Below are 18,733 nucleotides of genomic sequence, written 5' to 3' on the forward strand. Positions count from 1 at the left end.
GTTCCAGAACTAAACAAAGCCAAATTAAACTACTAGTTCTTTCTGGTCATTAATTAAGCTATCACTGCAGCTTCCACTTAAAAGGATTAAGGTTTTTTTTTTTTTGTCTTTGTAAGAGTAACACCAGGTATACTAGTTTTTCTCTTGCGATCACAACAAAGAAACGCGCTATTACATTCCTGTAAAATATCTCATCCGTGAAATAGCAGCTATTCAAAGGGGAAAGGTCGAAGGGAAATATGACCAAAGGTTCCCTGCATGTTAACCTGTGCAATAAAAGTACATAATAATTAGTTTGAAATAAAGGCCCACTAATGCACCAGTTATCTACTTTCTGACACTTGAGCACTACAATCTGTACTCAAGCGCATCTCAAAATAAAAAAGTATTTTTCATGACATGCATGCATGGCAATCATTACAAAAAAGCAAAGAATCCCAAGTGAGGGTTCACTCATGTAGAATGCTGGTCAGATCTCTTTCTGACGTTGATCACTGTGCATGACAAAGGGGAAACAATGAATGCAGCTATGTAAAACAACTTTTCTAGTATACCAATATAGATATATTATTTCTTCACTTTTAATCCTACCCTGCTACTTAACGCAGTCTCTTAATATTAGTTTCCAAACATGACAAAAGATAACAAGATATTAGTTTCCAAGTAATAAGACAAGCTCATTTTATCCTAAAGTACGTACCTGAATTGCTGAATTCATGAAACATGTATTCCCCAAGTTACTCAGGCCACATAGGCCTGGCTGCTCATTGTGTCTTCCTGGCTCTGAATAATCATAATTCTTATAAGCAGTATATGATGGGAGACAATAGTTTGAATTTTTCACACTGTAAAAAAACAAAACATCTTTCAAAATGTAAACATGTACTCTATAGTACTTTAATACATACAAGTACTTTATAAGCTTAAATGATTAAAGATGTTAAAGTAAATTCTGTGAACAAGAAAGGATTTTAAAGAAGTATTTAACTAATGTAATAACATTAATTTCAGTTTAAAAGTCACCAAAATCTAATGTACTGCAATAACTGTAATTATTATATCCCTACCCCTTTTTGATAGGAGCAGCTTCACAGCTTACTCTATTCTTCATTGCTCCATCAAATTTAATACACTCAGATTTTAGACACCACCAGCAGCAATCAATCATTTACGTCCCTTTTGCATCCTGCTACTGCAAGAGTGAGGTCGGTGGGAATGGGAATGCAGAGTTACAGGTGAAAGCTGAGATTTCCAAGGCCACTGTGGCATAGCTGCCTCACTGCATCAGAGAGTCTATTTATAGCTTCCCTGCTAGGACAGCACAATCCAGCATGCAAATGCAGGAAAGCCTTGAGACGCAAAAGAATGCGCAAAACGCCTTGCAACAACTTCATTATAAATCGCTATGATGCATCTGTTTGGAGAAACTGGAGAAGACTGAAATAGGTAAAATGGTAAGATTTAAGGCAATTTGTTTCCAGATGAAATCATGCAAATAATAAATACAGAATAACCCTCAAAACAGTAAAGTAAGCATATCCAAGAACACTAGAAAGGCAAAAGAATCTTCTAAGAGAATGCTCTGTAATATTACAGACGTTAGAAAAAACAACCAACCAGAAAGGTTAAACTCTTTCTTAAACTATTTCAGGCACTGATTGTAGTGAAACCTGCGTGATAGTAGCTTTGGCTAAAGTTCAAGAGTATTTCTGCAGTTACTAAGCATTATTCACATTAGAAGCAACTTGAACAACAACGTGAACCCAGTTGCTGAGAATTACAAGGAAAAATATGCAGTGCAAAGAATGAATTCTGATAAATAATTGAGATTTATAATTGTAAAAGTCTGAGGATGCAAGTGCCCAATGGCACACTACAGCCATTATTCCTGAACGCTACCACACTCTTTACATCCAACTGAATTCCAACTGTCCCCTCAGTGCACAATTACTCACTTTTCATGAATAACAGCTGTTTTACTTTAATCACAAGATTTATTGAAAATTTCAAACAGAAGGGGAAGAAAGTTTCTCCCTCTCCTGACAGCTTCAGAAATCTGTGCAGTTTACAGCTTCGCTGTCCATAAAGCTGCTGCTCGCAAACTTTTACATCTGATCATTTATTTTTAATAGTTGACTTTTCTAGCAATCCTTCCCTCTTCCATACAAGTGCATTTTCTCTGCTCTCTGGCTGGCCCCCAAACTAGCTAAGTGGCATTGTGTTTGCTGGTATTTTTCTGGGAAAAATCCCCATAAAGTTAGTTTTGCCTGTTCAGATTAATCCTAACTTAATGCTTCACCCTCGTTTACACAAGATACTTTTTGAACTTCGGGGCCCACACACCCTTCAAGCTTGCTTCTGTGGTCAGCCCTTCCCTATCATTAGTCCCCGGTTCACCCACACATGAGAGATCCCCAGGAAAAATTACCTTCCATCACCCTTTGCAGCTGCATTCCAGCTATTGCAATGAACCCAAGTTCCCTTAAGTTGGCAAGCCTTAGTCCCCCCAAGAAGAAAAAGCACAAGCTTGCCATTGGTGGTAAACGCAACCTCCACAATACAGCCAACCCCCTGACCCAGCTCAACAGTTCCTTCTTTTTCCTCCCTTCGCAAACTGCCACCTTAGGAGGGACACTAGAAAGCTAGGAAATGCAACTGGAGTCCTTTGGCTATTGTGCATTCACATGAAAGACTTCCTCAAATTAGTTGAGTAACATCATTATAATTTAATTCAAGATAATTGTAATGCAGATAGATCCGCAGTGTTGGTTTGCTCTAAGGGACAAACTGTCAGAGTTTACTTCTCAAAAGGGAAAGCCATTTCTGAGCTCCTTCATCTTCTGTACTGGCCCACAGAAATACATTTCAGGGGTTTAGAGAATGTGGTTACCACACTCATCCCGTGAGTCAGGTCTACTTATATATTTTTCTTTCAGGTTTCTGTGATACTTTATCAAAACATATCAAACAAAATACAGTGCTGACTACGTGCAGGAGACTAGGAGATGTCTCTCTACAGCTTTATCAGTCTGCAAACTTAGTTTTTTCTGGAAGAATTATTTTTATTTAAATTACATTGTGCCTCTGCTTTTCATGCTTTTGAGACTGGACAAAAAATAAAGTATTATTAATAGTCAGTAGTAAATGGTTAACAATAGAAAGCAAGCAAAGATGCAAGGGCAAGTCTACATAAACTTCATTCAAACAGAAATGCCCTAGAAAAAGTAACTTGTGACAGCATGTCCCTAACCTCCATCTGCTTTTCCTGCAAAACCTTTAGAAAGTTGCCTTTAACAAAGGAACAATGCATGGAAAAGCAGAGGGGCAGTATTAGAATGGGGTGCTTAGGTAAAGGCAATAACAGAAAGAAAACAAAAAATAATGCAAGACTTAAAAAACCGAAACCTTCTTTGGACCCTTGAACAATTAGGGTTCTTGAAGTAGTGAAAATGGTGAAGGGAGGTTTCTGAATGAGATTTTATTATCTGTAAATCTATAAATTTTGAGTTCTATGTGCCATATGTGAAATTACTTATATGTACTGTCTATATCCTGCCTATAAACCTCAAAGCAGCTTTCAGATGATGATGAACCCAGAGCACTCATTGTGTAGTTGGACTTCGGGGAAGTGTGGAGAAGTCTGGAAAAGCATCACTAGCTTTGCAAAGTACACAATTTGACAGCAGTGCGCCATATACCAACAACAGGTGCTGCAAAAGGAATTTGATTTGCAAGGACAAGCTCAGAAAATTAAAAGTTTGGAACACTTATTGAGCTCTGTAATATCTCAACCATCTTAATGCACTGCCGATGTGTTTTTGTTACCAGCCACTTTAACAAACCCATAATCGGGTTCCATGTCACTACACAAAGAGTACTGTTTTTGTTATTGTTCATGATCATCATCTCGAGAGCAAAATATAACATTATAATCTATTCAAATCAAGTAAAAAAAATAAAATAAAATTCACCTTCCTCATAGTATTTGCCTATGTGTCAGGTGCAACATGAAGAAACTGATTCTACAGGTGATGTAATTAACATTTATATTTCTTGAAATAAGCATATTGAAATATACCAAGCATGCGAACAAAGCTGCCAACTGGCTGTCTTCTGATAAGCTGACACTACTGAATGATGAGGCAAGTCATTTTAGGAGCCTGAAACAATGGTTAAAAGTGATGAAAACGAAACAACTTTTCTCTTAATTCCCCAAGCAAATTCCCTATTCAAATGCTTTTTATCCCTTCCCCACATAATTTAAAAAAATACCATATGTGACATGAAATGTATTGCTTTATAACAGCAATAAACAGAAATTCCAGTAAGACCTAAATGATGCGTGTCTCTCCCTGCTCTTCTGAATCCACTAACACATATTATGCTAATCCTCCTATGTTACTCTTTCAACAAGATCACCTGTAAAGGCAAAAGAACATCAATGATCAATTATTAGGAATCCTCCATTCCATCAAATGTAAACTCACATCTACAGAAATGAAGGCTTTGGACCTGGTAAAATTTGCGCAAGCTATTTCTATTACGACTAGCTCACCACACAATTAAGTATTTATCAATTTGAGGCTTACTATTACTCAGAACACCTCCTGGATTAGACAAGTATTACCAAAATGTGTATCATATGAAGAAACATGATACTTTCTAGAGTTTTAATATAATTTGTACTCTATAGCCGAGCTATAATAATTGCAAAACCAGGCTTGCAATGACTAACATTTATCACTATTACTACACACAACCTGTTGTTTGCTTTTTCTGCCTTACAAATCAGCTTTGTCAGCTAAAATTATCTTCAAAACAAATACTGGTATTTCTTTTAGAGTCATACAGCATCTCATGTCCATATGGAGGAGCCAGTGGATCCCGGAAAGCCACAAATGTATGATTTGTGCTACTCTGCTAAAGATAACGTGCAATGTAAGACACAGTAAGGCAGAAACATGAAAATAAATTCCAGGCAAAGCTGACATAGTTAGTTAATTAAGAAAGTAATGAAAAGAAGATACCATTAACTAATGGAAAAGAAGTGCTTTCTTAGACAAGGAGATATTTGCAAGAAAAGCAGAACATAGAAAGAAACTCATCTTAACCCAGAATGCTACAATGCAATTAAATAGAGAGATTATCTTTCCATTTAGCTTTTGAAGCGTAAAATTCCTAATGCAACAGTATATAATTTAAAGTACACAGTGTATTAACGGATATGACTTCTCTATTACTGAACTAGTTAATCTTGAATACATATTCTGACAGAAAAGCTGCTGAAGTTTCTCCCGCATTATACATTGTAGTGAATTATTAATTTGTGATTTCTTAGTTATTTTAAACTCATCGTAATCGGATTATTGCATTGTAAGGATAACCATATACTTCTGCACTGAATACCTGCCTTAAATAACATCCAGATATACAGCGTTTTGAGTTACAAGAGAAAAATGGCGGCTGTTTCATAACACTATAGAGAACATGTACCTACTACCTGATTTACAGGTGTTTAAGTTATAGTTCAGGCACTTTAAAGGACCAATTCCTTATCAAATCTGAATTTTGTATCACTTCTTTTTAAATAAGTGTCCCTGTTGAAAACCTCAAATTAAAAAAAAACCAAAAAATAATCCCAGAATTTTACCTGAAGTTCTAAAAGCTCCCATTTTGGCTCCAAAATAAACCAAAAAAAACCAGATAAAATCAGCTAAAGCAAGTGAAGAAACTATCTTTAAAAGCTGCAAGAGCTGGCATCAGGTTTTGTAAGTACTTCCTAAAAATAACTAGAGCATCACTAGGGAGAAGCTAACATTTAAAAAAAAAAAAAAAAAAGAAAAAAAAAAGAAGGAACAAAACCCAAAAAAGGAAGCAAGCCTGGCTGGCTTGATTTAAAATGGTGACTCCCTAGGAAAAATTAACTGTTAAACTTTGGCTTTGGCATTACAATTGTCTTTTGCATAAGCAATGGGGGAAGGAGATATTAGTTCTCGTGTGGAGGCTCAGCTCTGGTCAAGTAATTTTTCACACAATCATAGATACAATATACTCTTTATTTACTACACATTCACACACAGAGTACAATAGACTGCAGTTAAATACATGGATTTCAACTGTTTAACAGTGAGAGTTGGGGCTACTCACAATTGGTAGAAGCACAAGTGACACTTCACCCCTTAGGAAAAATCACTTCTGATAAATGCAGTATTTAACTGGAAGATATTGTATAAGATATTTAATATTTATGTCACCTTTTTAATATTTATTAACATCTTCATGTTTGATCACAAAATGCATGTTTGGAAAAATATTTTAAATTTGAATGAAACGTAAGAATAAGCCTCTTCAATTTCCCCCAGCTTGCGTTAAAGATGAGTGCTCTCTGGTTTCAGCATTTGAAAGATTCTCCATTATTTGTTAAAGTGAAATAATTCTACGTTTTTCTATATTCACCAACTTTTTTTACAGTTGTGTTCAACAAAAAAAAGTTTACACACAACAAAGTTGGCCACTGGAATATGAAAGCTCTTCTTTTAGAGTTTTATCACATTCTTAATTAAACTTCTGATTTGGAACATAAAGGAGAAAACCCTTAAAAGTGGGAAGCCTCTTTTAGTAAGCCGCTGCTCATTGTAATATTCAAGCACGCCTATCAGACTGATCTCTCTCAAATCTTCTAAGCACTACGACACACAAGTTAAGTTGCTGATAATTAATCAATGGCTACAATCACTACGACAACCACTACAGCTAAACCAATTCAGCTGTAGTGGTACCAAATCAATGTGTGATGTCACATATGCTGCTATAATACCTTAGCATCAATAAATAAGGGAAAACCTGACCACCATAGATGTAAGTACTTTATACTTTTTTTGTTGTCCATCTAAATTCAGGCAGGATAATAACAACAACAATAATGTCTTTTTAGCATGATAAACTCTAAATGAAGTCTTTTCTTACAATGCTCAACATTCTTTTTAGTGTCTCTTCTACTAAGGACTGTTACCCAACATCTTTAACTGCGTTTCAATTCCTGGTATCATGCTTTACAATACCTACACTATGAAATAGTGACCAGTAACAATTAACAATCCAAATATTGTAAAACAAATCAAAATCCTTAAGCTAGGAGCTATAAAACATCAAAATTTGTTTATGTCACACTGGGGTGATTAAATTAAATAATGTTTTAAGGTACATTGCTTACTTTCTGTTGTTCATGTTGTTATAATTATTTGATAGAGATGGAGAGATCTTTGGTAAAGTTGAAAAATTGGATGCACCTGGGGACCTTTAAAAATATGAAAATGATAAATTAGATAAAAATGCTGAGATATTAAAAACTATGAAAGAAAGCTAATAAATGAACAACGCATATAAACAAGCATGGAAAAGAAGTATTTTTTTAAAAGTGGGCATAGCACTAAAAATACCAAGGACACGCAGCCCTCGGAATCCATCTTTTAGAACTTTGAAATGCTGCACAGTACTTTAAACTTTCATCTCATGTTGAAGAAATAGTTATAAGAAACAAAAAGCAAGGAAACAAACAAAAAAATCATAGACCACTGTGCTAAAAAAATTATTTTCAGTTTATAGTATGACTATAGATATTTTGATGTTCTAAAACCTAGAATGTAAAATTTCTAACATGGAAGTGTTCTGAATTTTTCATTTAACTGTATATGGATGTTGAGATGAGATACAAAAATTATTAAGATACATACTTCAAGGTTAGTTTAAAAGCAGCATGAAAGCATTTCATTAAAATTGTTTTATTAATAGTGTAAAAAAAATCCAGGATATTATGCACAATACTAAATAACCTTTAATTTTTTTTTTGCCAAAAGTAATAGCATTATCACGCATCCCCATTGTTTAAGACTATTTTAAAAAATAACAATATTGATAATTTTAATCGCAAAGGCCCTCTGAATGTAACAAATACAATATAGAACTATTTTGCAGTGTATTTTTCTTTTTCTGATCAAATTTCACAGATAACCATGGAAAAGTCTCTGAATACTCAAATTTAGGAACCTTCATGTTTTTGTGGTCCTTATGCAACTCCAACTGGTTTGCAAAAAGCTCCAGCTGTCCTTGGAAAGCTTTGAAATACACATCACAATATTAAGAGAAGAAATTCTGCATGCTTAGGATTTTTTTAAGCACCTTTCAAGAACTAAACTCTGCAAGAAGATAAACATTTTTACACAGGGAATTTTCCCAAGTATATTCATAGAATCGTAGAATCGTTTAGGTTGGAAAAGACCTTTAAGATCATTGAGTCCAACTGTTAACCTCACACTGCCAAGTCCACCACTAAACCATGTCCCTAAGCACCACATCTACACGTCTTTTAAAATACCTCCAGAGATGGTGACACAACCACTTCCCTGGGCAGCCTGTTCCAATGTTTGACAACCGTTTTGGTGAATAAATTTCCTAATATCCAATCTAAACCTCCCCTGGCACAACTTGAGGCTGTTTCCTCTTGTCCCATCACTTGTTACCTGGGAGAAGAGACCGACCCCCACCTCACTACAGCCTCCTTTCAGGTAGTTGTAGAGAGCGATAAGGTCTCTCCTCAGCCTCTTTTTCTGCAGACTAAACAACTCCAGTTCCCTCAGCTGCTCCTCATAAGACTTGTTCTCCAGACCCCTCACCAGCTTTGTCATCCTTCTCTGGACAAGCTCCAGCACCTTCATGTCTGTCTTGTAGTGAGGGGCCCAAAACTGAACACAGTATTGGAGATTCGCTCTCACCAGTGCTGAGTACAGGGTTCCCCCCTGTACTAGGGAAGATCACTTCCCTAGTCCTGCTGGCCACACTATTTCTGATACACACCAGGATGCTATTGGCCGCCTTGGCCACCTGGGCACACTGCTGGCTCATATCCAGCTGGCAGTCAACCAACACCCCCAGGTCCTTTTCTGCTGGGCAGCTTTCCAGCCACTCTTCCCCAAGCCTGTAGCACTGCATGGGGTTGTTGTGACCCAAGTGCAGGACCCAGCACTTGGCCTTGTTGAACCTCATACCATTGGCTGCGGCCCATTGACCCAAGGGTGCACTTGATCCCCTCGTCCAGATCTTTGATAAAGATATTGAAGAGAACAGGCTCCAATAGCGAGCCCTGGGGGACACCACCAGTGACCATCTGCCGATATTTTCAAATTTATTTTCAACTTTTTATTAATAAACCTTTTCCAAAGGAAAAGATGTATCACTATGTGAAGAAAACGTTATTTAATTTTTAAAATATTCTCACCAACATTCATAAAGCTTTCCTGTAGATTTTATCAATCTAAATCCTCTTTGAATATTATCTTCAAAGAATTAAAATACACAGACTATGTCCTCAAGAAAGGTGTAAGACTGAAGCAAGTTTAACCCTGCTTAAGTTCAAGACAAAATCTAATTTATGCACATTCATACATGCAATTATTTTAGATGCTATTTAAACTGAGTCACTTTGAACTGAAATTGAACTTTTCAAAAAAATTTGAATTTTTTTACATAATTTAAACCAAATTTAAATGCAATACAGTTTTAAATTAAAAAACTCAATGTATAATTGTTGTCTAAAAATTAAAAGAAACCAGAATACGCTACATAAATAAAGGGCTGCTTTGCACTGAAGACTAAAAAGAAGTTAATTTGTTTCTTACGGAAGATGCCAATCGGTAGTTTTATTCTTTGATAGCATTTCCTATCAAATACAAATGATGATAACATGTAAAAGAGTAAGAGATTCCTACTACTCTGAGGTGTGCAGCCTTTCTGTTTGCTTACAGCTACTTACGTTGCTAAACCTTGAGTACAGAGAAGAACAGAATTCATTCACAGCTCTTACAGCTTTTAATACATTTCAATACTTGTGGGAAAACTTCGTAACAACATTGGCAGAAATCCTGCCCCATTTAAAACAAAAAAATAAGATGAAAACAAGGATAATAAAACACCCTTAAAAAGCAGTAAGTGCCAAGGCTGAATGTATTGCCATATGTATTCTGCCTTTAAAATTGTATAAAAAGAATGACCAAAAGTATCTACTTGTAAAACAACTGCAATGACTTAGGAATCTCCTACAAAAAAAAAGAGTAATCAAATGTGCAACAAAAACTCAATTATGGTTTAAGTGCAAGGTTCTAAGACTAAGTATGTGACCTTTTAGCAGTATACTAACTTCAGCGTGTATTAATGTCCAAAGAATACAGTTACTTGCTTGACAAAAATAATAAATTTAAAACTCTGGTTGTAAAAAAAACAATAATCACTAAAGGGCCTTGTTTCTCATATGCAGAAGAGTAAACCAAATTCTCAACATAGCTGCAAAAACATCAGGAACTGTGTAACAGATAACTTTTTATAACAGGTAACTTTTTATGGTCTAACAAACGGAACCCACAAAATTATTTATTATAGTTTAGCATTTTAACAGTCCAACTAAAGACAGGTTAGAACCCAGACTTTACTGTAGACCATGGGACCAGATGGGGTGCATCAAATGCTGATGTTACTGTGATGGGAGTCTTGTTTATTTTTGAAAGATCCCGGCTACTGGGAGAGGTTCCTGAAGATTGAAAGAGAGCAAGTGGCGCTCATGTCTTCAAGAGGGCAAGAGAGAAGATCTGGGAAACTACTGGTTAGCCCATCTCATCTCAATCACGCAGAAGGTGATGAAGTGACTAATCCTGGAACCCACTTCCAGACATATGAAGGACAAGAAGGTGACAAGAGCTAGTCAGCATGGGTTTACGAAATGGGAATGTTGCTTAGCCAGCCTGATAACCTTCTATGATGAGACTACTAGCTTGGCAGATGGCGGGGAGCAACGGATGTTGTTTATCTCAACCTCAGTATGGATTTTGAGACTGTGTCCTGTAACAAGCAGAAGACAACATGGGTTTTTAAGTGTGCAGTGAAATGGATTGAAAACCAGCTGAATGGTTGAGCCCAGATGATTCTGACCACCAGCACAAAGTCCAGTTGGAGGCCAGTCACTAGTGGTATGCTCCAGGGGTCAACACTAGGTCCCATACTCTCTAACATCTTTATTAATGACCAGATCATCAGGACAGAGTGCACCCTCAGCAAGATTAGAGATAATACAAAACTAGGACAGGCTGATACATCAGGTGAGTGTGCTGCCATTCAGAGGGACCTCAACAGGCTGGAGAAATGGGCAGACAGGAACCTCATGAAGATCCATCAAAGGAAATGCAAAGGCCGGCACCTGGGGAAGAATAACCCCAGCCACCAGTACACACTGGGGCAGGGGAGGGTGCCCAGATGGAAAGCAGCTTGGCAGAGAAGCACCTCCGGTCCTGCTGGACAAAAAGCTGAACATGAGCCAGCAACGTGTCCTTGGGCCAACAAACAACCTTGTGGGCTGCATTGGGAAAAGCACTGCCAGCAGGTCAAGGGAGATGATCCTTCCCCTCTGCTCAGCACTGGTGAGACACCCCTGGAATGCTGGGTTCACTTTCTGGGCTCCCTGGTACCAGAGAGATGGGGACATACTGGAGCCAGTCCAGTGAGAGGCCACAAAAGTGATCAAGGGCTTGCAGCACCTGACCTACATGAAGAGACAGAGAGAGCTGGGGCTGTTTAGCCTGGAGAAGGCTCCAGGGCAATCTTATCAATGTGCATAAATACCCAATGGGAGGGAATGAAGAAGATGGAGCAAGTCCCTTCTCAGTGTTGCCCACTGAAAGGACAAAAGGCCACGGGTATAAACTGAAATACATGAAATTCCATCTGAACATGAGATGATGTTCGACAACAATAACAAAAAAAAGAAAGTTGGGGAAAAAAAACCTAATAAACTCTCACCTAATTTACAGTGAGGGTGGTCAAAAATCGGAACAGTCTGACCAGAGTGGCTGTGCAGCCTGCATCCCTGGAGACTAAAAATGTGCCTAGACATAGTCCTAGGCAACCTGCTCCAGCTTCCCCTGCTCTGAGTAGGGGGACTGGATGAGATTACCTCAAGAGGTCCTTCCATTCTTAAGGACTCTGATTCTGCAATGGTGTGGTTATAATCAGGCTAATACATAATTTAGTATCTTAAAGCAAGCTTTAGTATATTTAACTTACTTCCATTTAGAATATTCTCTTCTTACAAAAACCAACTAATTCGGCTAATCATACTTCCTTGGGGGTTGTGCATGAAAAGTTGATATTTTAACATTCATCAATCAAAAAAATCTTTAATGTTCAGGGCATGCATTTGTTAAGAGTTTGTCAACCCTGCATTAACTGATAATAACGAACATGTTTGTTAAACTAACTTGAAAACATCTGTAGTACATTACCAATGTTTGATGTTTACCCAGAGGGGCTCAGACACATGGTTACCACAATCTAACAAGTTATTATGCATCAGCAAATGGCAGTCTAGCTCTTGACTGGCAGACAAGCTCTGACAGCTCTTGCTTTTACAATTTAAGACATCAGAATAAGTCCCCAGTTAGCTCTATTCTCCACAATTATCTTTCTTATAGCAAAGTCAGTAGAAAGGCACGCCTGTCTGCACATCAACTGCTTCAGGGGAAAAAAACCCAGATTTTAAATCTCCTGGTTAAAGATGATATTTTTTATTTCAGTAGACAAACACAGTTTTTCTTTTAGAGACTCGTGGATATTTTTTTCCTATAAAACTTGGATACACAAGCATTGAATTATTTCAAAAAGGATAGCTAAGCACTTTTTATTCGGACTTCTTTTCTCTTAAAAGCATTAAAAGCATCCATCTCAGGAACAAATAAGAATCAAGTACGAGCCTTTAGTGTTTTTCCACGATAAAAAGGTATACAGATTTTAACAACAAAAAAAAAATTATGAAAAACTTCCACGTGACAAATATTGTAAGAAAACATTCATTATTACAAGGAGAAAAAAAAATATGAATGTGTATAGTCTCAAATTTTTGTATGGTCAAAAAAATAAAAATCAATGTATTCCCTTTTACATGCTAAAATTGTTAAAGTTAACAGCAGACCATCTGTAAATTATGCAAAGTAGTAAGCTAATTGATTAGGATGATTTATTCCACCATGAAGTCTAAAAAAACTGGACCAGAATTAAATCTGATAATTTTATTATCTACACAAATGTATATCGATAGATTAATTAAACATTCTTAGTTTTTTTACCATCTAAGAAGTATTTTTGAAGACTATGTGGATCAATAGATTTAATATTTGTTTATTAAGTTTTCTTAGAAAATAGCAAACAATACCTTCCTAAAATTAGAAGAAAATGAGTTTCTAGTTAATAATAGCTTCTTTGTATGTTTCTCTAACTTTCTTTTATATTTGCACATAAACAGGTTACAACTTCTTAACCGAAAACTAAGAGAAAACTTGTCCTGGCTATTCATTTGGTAATTTGTGGAACTTCAAAACTTGAGCTCCTTCCTTCTCCTTGTCTCAAGTTTCACAACCACAGATTGGATGAAAGATTTTAATCGTCGTACAGTTTTTCCTGAACACAATTAATTTGATTTTGTAGTAAAGTTGCTTAAGTTACTTGAACTACAACCTTAGATTTTTTTATATCTTAGTTTAAAACATCCTCTTGACGATAACAAACCATTCAAATAGGGTTGGTTGGTTGGTTGTTTTTCTGTTTGTGGAATAATCCCCTGCAGCAGGATACAGATATTAAAAAAAAATATTGTCTGCACACAGATCACAGGTCTTCATTCATAGACTGGGATCAGTGGCAACTAAGCTACAAAAGCAACTGGGATCTCCATGTTTGGATGAGTTTGTGACATGTATGACACTGAGTGAGAGTCACCAAACAGTCGAATAGGTTTTCCAGGGAAGCTGTGGAGCCTCCCATCCTTGGAGATGCTCAAAATCTGACTGGATACAATCCTGAGTATCTTGCTCGAGGTGACCCTTCTTTGAGCAGGTGGGTTAGACCAGACAATCTCCAGAGATGCCTCCCAACCACAACCATTCTGTGATCCTGTGAAAAGCTTAGCTGATTTTCTGAAATGATCCTGCCCTTTTCAAGCAGTATAAACCTTTCATACTTTCCAATATTCTATATTTTGACCTTTCTAAATATGGCATTTTATTCTCTGTCCTCAGAATTTATGTTTTCAATTTGTACTCTTTTAAACACATACTACTTTTAAACAAGATGCAGTCTCAGCAGGAACTGCTGCGAGACCAGTGTGCAACCAATGCCAGGACTGTAGGAAGGTATCTGGATGTACACTATTTGTGATGACAAACTCCTAATACATCTTACACAGAAGACTCAAAAGCAAGCGTTTAATATTTCTACCCCTTTAAACATTTATTAGGTTTTTCATAAAGTTTTAAACAGATGTAAAAACCTGTCCCCCTCACTGCTTGTTAATAGTTTCCATTCAAATCCACTAAATTTTGCAAACTTCCACTACTACAATGCATTTGAATATAAAATTTCAAATCAATCTTTCTGATAGGTGCCAAACCTCAAAAACATATATCCCAGCTTCACAGTAATACTATTCATCATCATTTGCTGGTTTACTTAAAGCCTCCTCTGACACGGGTATTCTCAATTATCATTTTATTTGTCCCCAGATCAAACATTTTTCCAGGAGATATTCTTTAATTTGTGTGCTGCTCCTGAATGTTTTCCATAAAGTGGAATGGAAATTTGGCAGAATAAAAGCAGGTACCACCACCAATAATATCCTCCTACCAAAACTTCCAAAAGAATCCGTGACATTGAGTATCTAAATTCTTTTAACCTTCAAAATCTACATTTAAAATTTGACTCAGAATTTACATTCCTGTTAGATGCTTTTTGAGGTTAGAGATCAAACTTCAAGTATTTTGCATCCCATTCTTTCTGCTCTTGCTGCTCTACATTCTCAATTCTTTGTGTCACAGCATCTTGCTAAGCAAGATAATACTGCTCATACTAAGCTTAAATTGAACTCAGACTTCACTAAGCAACTTTATAGAAGCTAGAGCTCCTAATAAAAGTGCTTGAGATAAAACATCAAAGAATTTCTGGCCTTCAAATGATAAGCAATGATACTATAAAAATGTTTTAAAACAACAGTGAACCTCAATTACATGAATACAGAATATCAAAAGGAATAAAAGGAACCAAAAAGAACTTATGATAGATATGCTTGAGAATCAGACAACAAAGGGAAAAAACAGTTAACAATTTGTAAGGCTGAGATCATGTTAGTTTACTAGTAACTAGTTTCAACTGTTCTTCAAAATCAACAGAACATGATTCAGATTCTGGAAACAACATCAAAAGTTTATCCATATAAATGAAAAAAACCACTGCACTTCTTAATTGATGACAGCTCAACAAAGAACAAAAGCAACACGCTGGCAATGTAGACGGCAATTTGCATAACGTTTATGTGTAAATATTGTGCTTTAGACATAAAAGGAAAAGTTATCCATGAAAAAATTTACATATTAAAAAATACTGATAATATACATATACCTATGTTCACCTAACAGATATGCTATGCTTTGAAACAGAAATCTAAATAAAATTATCTAAGTTTTACACTTTTCTACTATGCTTTTTTTTTATTTATTTTTAAGTAGGATAATTTAGATCACTGGCTGAAATCAACAAAATTAAGCAACATATATGCAGGAATTCACCATTATTGTGTCACGTTCTACAATGTGCAGCACTTATAACAAATACAGTATTCGGTATATTTTCAGATAAAACATCTGAAAGCATCATTTTAAGAACAGGGTTTGTTTTTTTTTAAGGCAAAATAACATGTGAAAATATTTAAGTTATAGTGAATAATATGACTTAAATTCACAACTTACTTAGGAGTTGAAGGACCTCTAGGCCATGTTCCATCCTCATTCTTCTGCTCTATCACCAGTACCTACCACAAAAAGTGTAACAAGAAAACTGAAATAACAGTACCGGTAGATTGCTTTCTGTTCCAATCTTTTCAATGGATTTGCTGACATGTGATTGAGACAGAAAAGACTGATGTCTTTTTTCTCCCTGCACCTTAGTTTGTGCAACTTTGGGCAAGCTGCTTAGTATTTCTATGCCTCAACAATCCACGGATAAAATGACAAGACCTTACCTATCAAAGAGGTCAGAAATGATTTGCAATGTCTTAACAGCATCTATGAATCTATAGAAATCATATACCTATACAACAGCCCTGTTAAGGAAGGATATTCCTGAAGGAATTTTGCCTCTCATAAAACACAACACAGATCGGTAGGAAAAAAATCCAAACAAACCAAACCATTTTCTGCCTTAATATCCTTAAAATCATACCTGTCTGGTTACTCCTGTATTTTTTGCAAAAGCATTCATCTAATATTAATATTCCAATAGGACAGTTGGCTAATGAGATTAATTTCCTTCAAGTTGTTATTGGTACAAAAGGGAGCACAGAACACTCAGTCCTAAACACAGGCATCAAGTGCCATTTGAAACGCCTTTGGGTATTTGAGGTATCTGCCCTATGCTGGCAGATATGACACAGGACCTACAAAAAGCTCACGCCTTTCTGGATTGACAGCTGGGATAGCCTAGATCATCTGAAATGGCAACTAGACTCCAATATTTAAACTGAATCTAACTCTTAATTTCCAATGCAACTAATTCTGCATAATTGCGCACTGATGTTTCAGAATGCTAATTAACTGCCATACTATGTATGTGTCTACACAGTGACATACATTCACGTATGTACTTATGCTCAAAACCTGTATAAGTCATGCTGCCACTTGAAGATTTAATCACATTTTCAGTCTGAATACACTAAGACATGACATTGAAAACCAGACATCTATCATGACCTGCTTTCTATCTTGAAAAAAACAGTCTGCTATCTTTGCTCGTGAATGTTGTAAGACAGAGATTCTGCCATGTTTTCTTCCATTGGCTTCCAGGGACTACAAAATACAGTGAAGATCTAGACTTAAAGTTCACTGAAACCCCTTAAGGGCTCACTTTAGAAACCAAATGGTAAATTCAAAACATTAATTTACTCAATTACATATGTAGTTTAGAATTCCATGTTAAAAAATAACTGTTAGGTTAGATAGACTAATAGTCAGAATAACTATAATTAGATTAGGAAGCTAAGCAAGAAAAATAACAACCTTGTGTGTCAGCAAGTGCAACTGACCAAACACACATGGTCTAATATGACAATTAGCATTTTCAGAAACCATGGTTAAACTCAGTTTTGGACAATATTTGTTTTGCTGAAAGCACAGATGTCACCCAGAGATCTTTTAAAGGCTTTATTAGGCCATGCTCGCTTCATAGTTAATGTTTCACTGGGATAGAGGCAATTTGCAAGTTACATCTTTGACGCAAATCTTTTATGGGAGATGTGGGCTCTTCCAGCAGGACATCTGCATCGTTACAATTACCTGTATGAGGGTTTAAGTGCATGCAGCATGAAGCTAAAGGGCACAATAGTTCAAGCTGTTATTTTGGTGCACTGATTACTTACCTTCCATGCCATAAAAGAAAACTGAAGCACAGCATAAATACTGCTGGTAAGTAGGTTAGAGGCAAGTATTTCAAGGCAAAAGGAAATACTTTAATGTAATCTTGCCTACAATTACTGCCATCAAATTTCATCCATACATGTTTGTAGCACAACAGCATGAACTACAGCTGTTGAAGATGAACTCTATTTGAAAAACAAAGAATCAATGCAACAATCTAAAAAATTATTCTAACGATGAAATTGTTCAATCAGTTTGCATTTATAGCGGCTTTACTACATTTACTACTGTAGCTTTAACATCCAATATTTATGTTTTATATTAATCTGGAAAGATAAAAAAAGTATCTTGTAAGAAAACCTGCCATAAAGGAATTTTAAAATGATGATATAGTCTCACACTAAAGCAGGTTTTCAAGCTCTTTTGTCTCTGTAAGTTCTTATGCGAAATCTTTTCACCTTTTCTTAATTTCTTTCTGAAATCTGGACAGCGAATTTTGAGTAGAAGACATTATTCTTTTAGAGTACCTAAAAAGTTCTTCAAATTTTGGGTTTCATTATAGGAACATATCCCAGATCCTAGGTTTTACCAAATTCAAGTCAGCGTTCCTCCATTCATTTAGTTTTACTTCACCAGGAGATTTAAACTCATCTTTAATCTCAAAAATACACTCAAAGACTGACTATTTTTATTTTGATCAATTTACTTACAAAATCCTCTATCCCTAACACAATCTATTAGGAGGCAATTTTCATTTAAAAGAAGGAAAATTGATTTGGTACAGCTACATTTTCATGAGCAAATAAATTAACGTATAAAAAAAAGAAGTAATATTACACTGTACCTGTCCCTGGTATAAACCAGCATCCTGTATGGTACTGTCCGGTTTATTCAAAGGTTCAAAAGTATTACTCATGTATTTGTTCCACAATCTGGTCTCTTTTTCACCTGGAATATTGAAGATCTTTCTTATCTCTTTTTCAATTGTATCTGTTTTGAAAGGGAGAGAACACAAGTTTAGCATTTCACTACACAAACAGTTTAAGGCTGAAGAAAGCATCAGAATCACCTGCTCTTTTGTTATATTCAAAATATGAATTAAACTTTAGGAACAGCCATGCAACTACATCATGTTGTATGACAAGCAGAAAGTTGCTAGTTTGCTGTCCTTTAAAATGTAAACAGTCAGAGGACTATTTTATTCCCTCCTGAATCTCTTAGCAAAGCAGAACAAGTGA

The 18,733-nt window shown here is 36.0% G+C and overlaps 1 protein-coding gene across 9 annotated transcripts in view; it reads right to left on the bottom strand.

The window, feature by feature from the left end:
* Positions 1-18,733, bottom strand: part of USP15 (ubiquitin specific peptidase 15) — a 64,541-nt gene that overhangs the window by 17,913 nt on the left and 27,895 nt on the right. For 4 of the 9 annotated variants that reach the window (XM_054199336.1, XM_054199363.1, XM_054199345.1 and 1 more), the window contains 4 exons: positions 18,340-18,485; positions 15,834-15,895; positions 7,214-7,297; positions 701-845 (listed from right to left, as the gene is read on the bottom strand). In XM_054199336.1, the coding sequence (XP_054055311.1) occupies positions 701-845; positions 7,214-7,297; positions 15,834-15,895; positions 18,340-18,485 (437 nt within the window). Of the gene's footprint in view, positions 1-700; positions 846-6,147; positions 6,216-7,213; positions 7,298-12,589; positions 13,987-15,833; positions 15,896-18,339; positions 18,486-18,733 lie in introns of those variants that run through there. The other 5 variants (XR_008466066.1, XM_054199342.1, XM_054199387.1 and 2 more) reach the window with 5 other exon arrangements.

The sequence above is a fragment of the Rissa tridactyla genome, chromosome 1 (assembly GCF_028500815.1).
Source record: "Rissa tridactyla isolate bRisTri1 chromosome 1, bRisTri1.patW.cur.20221130, whole genome shotgun sequence".
Classification (NCBI taxonomy): domain Eukaryota; kingdom Metazoa; phylum Chordata; class Aves; order Charadriiformes; family Laridae; genus Rissa; species Rissa tridactyla.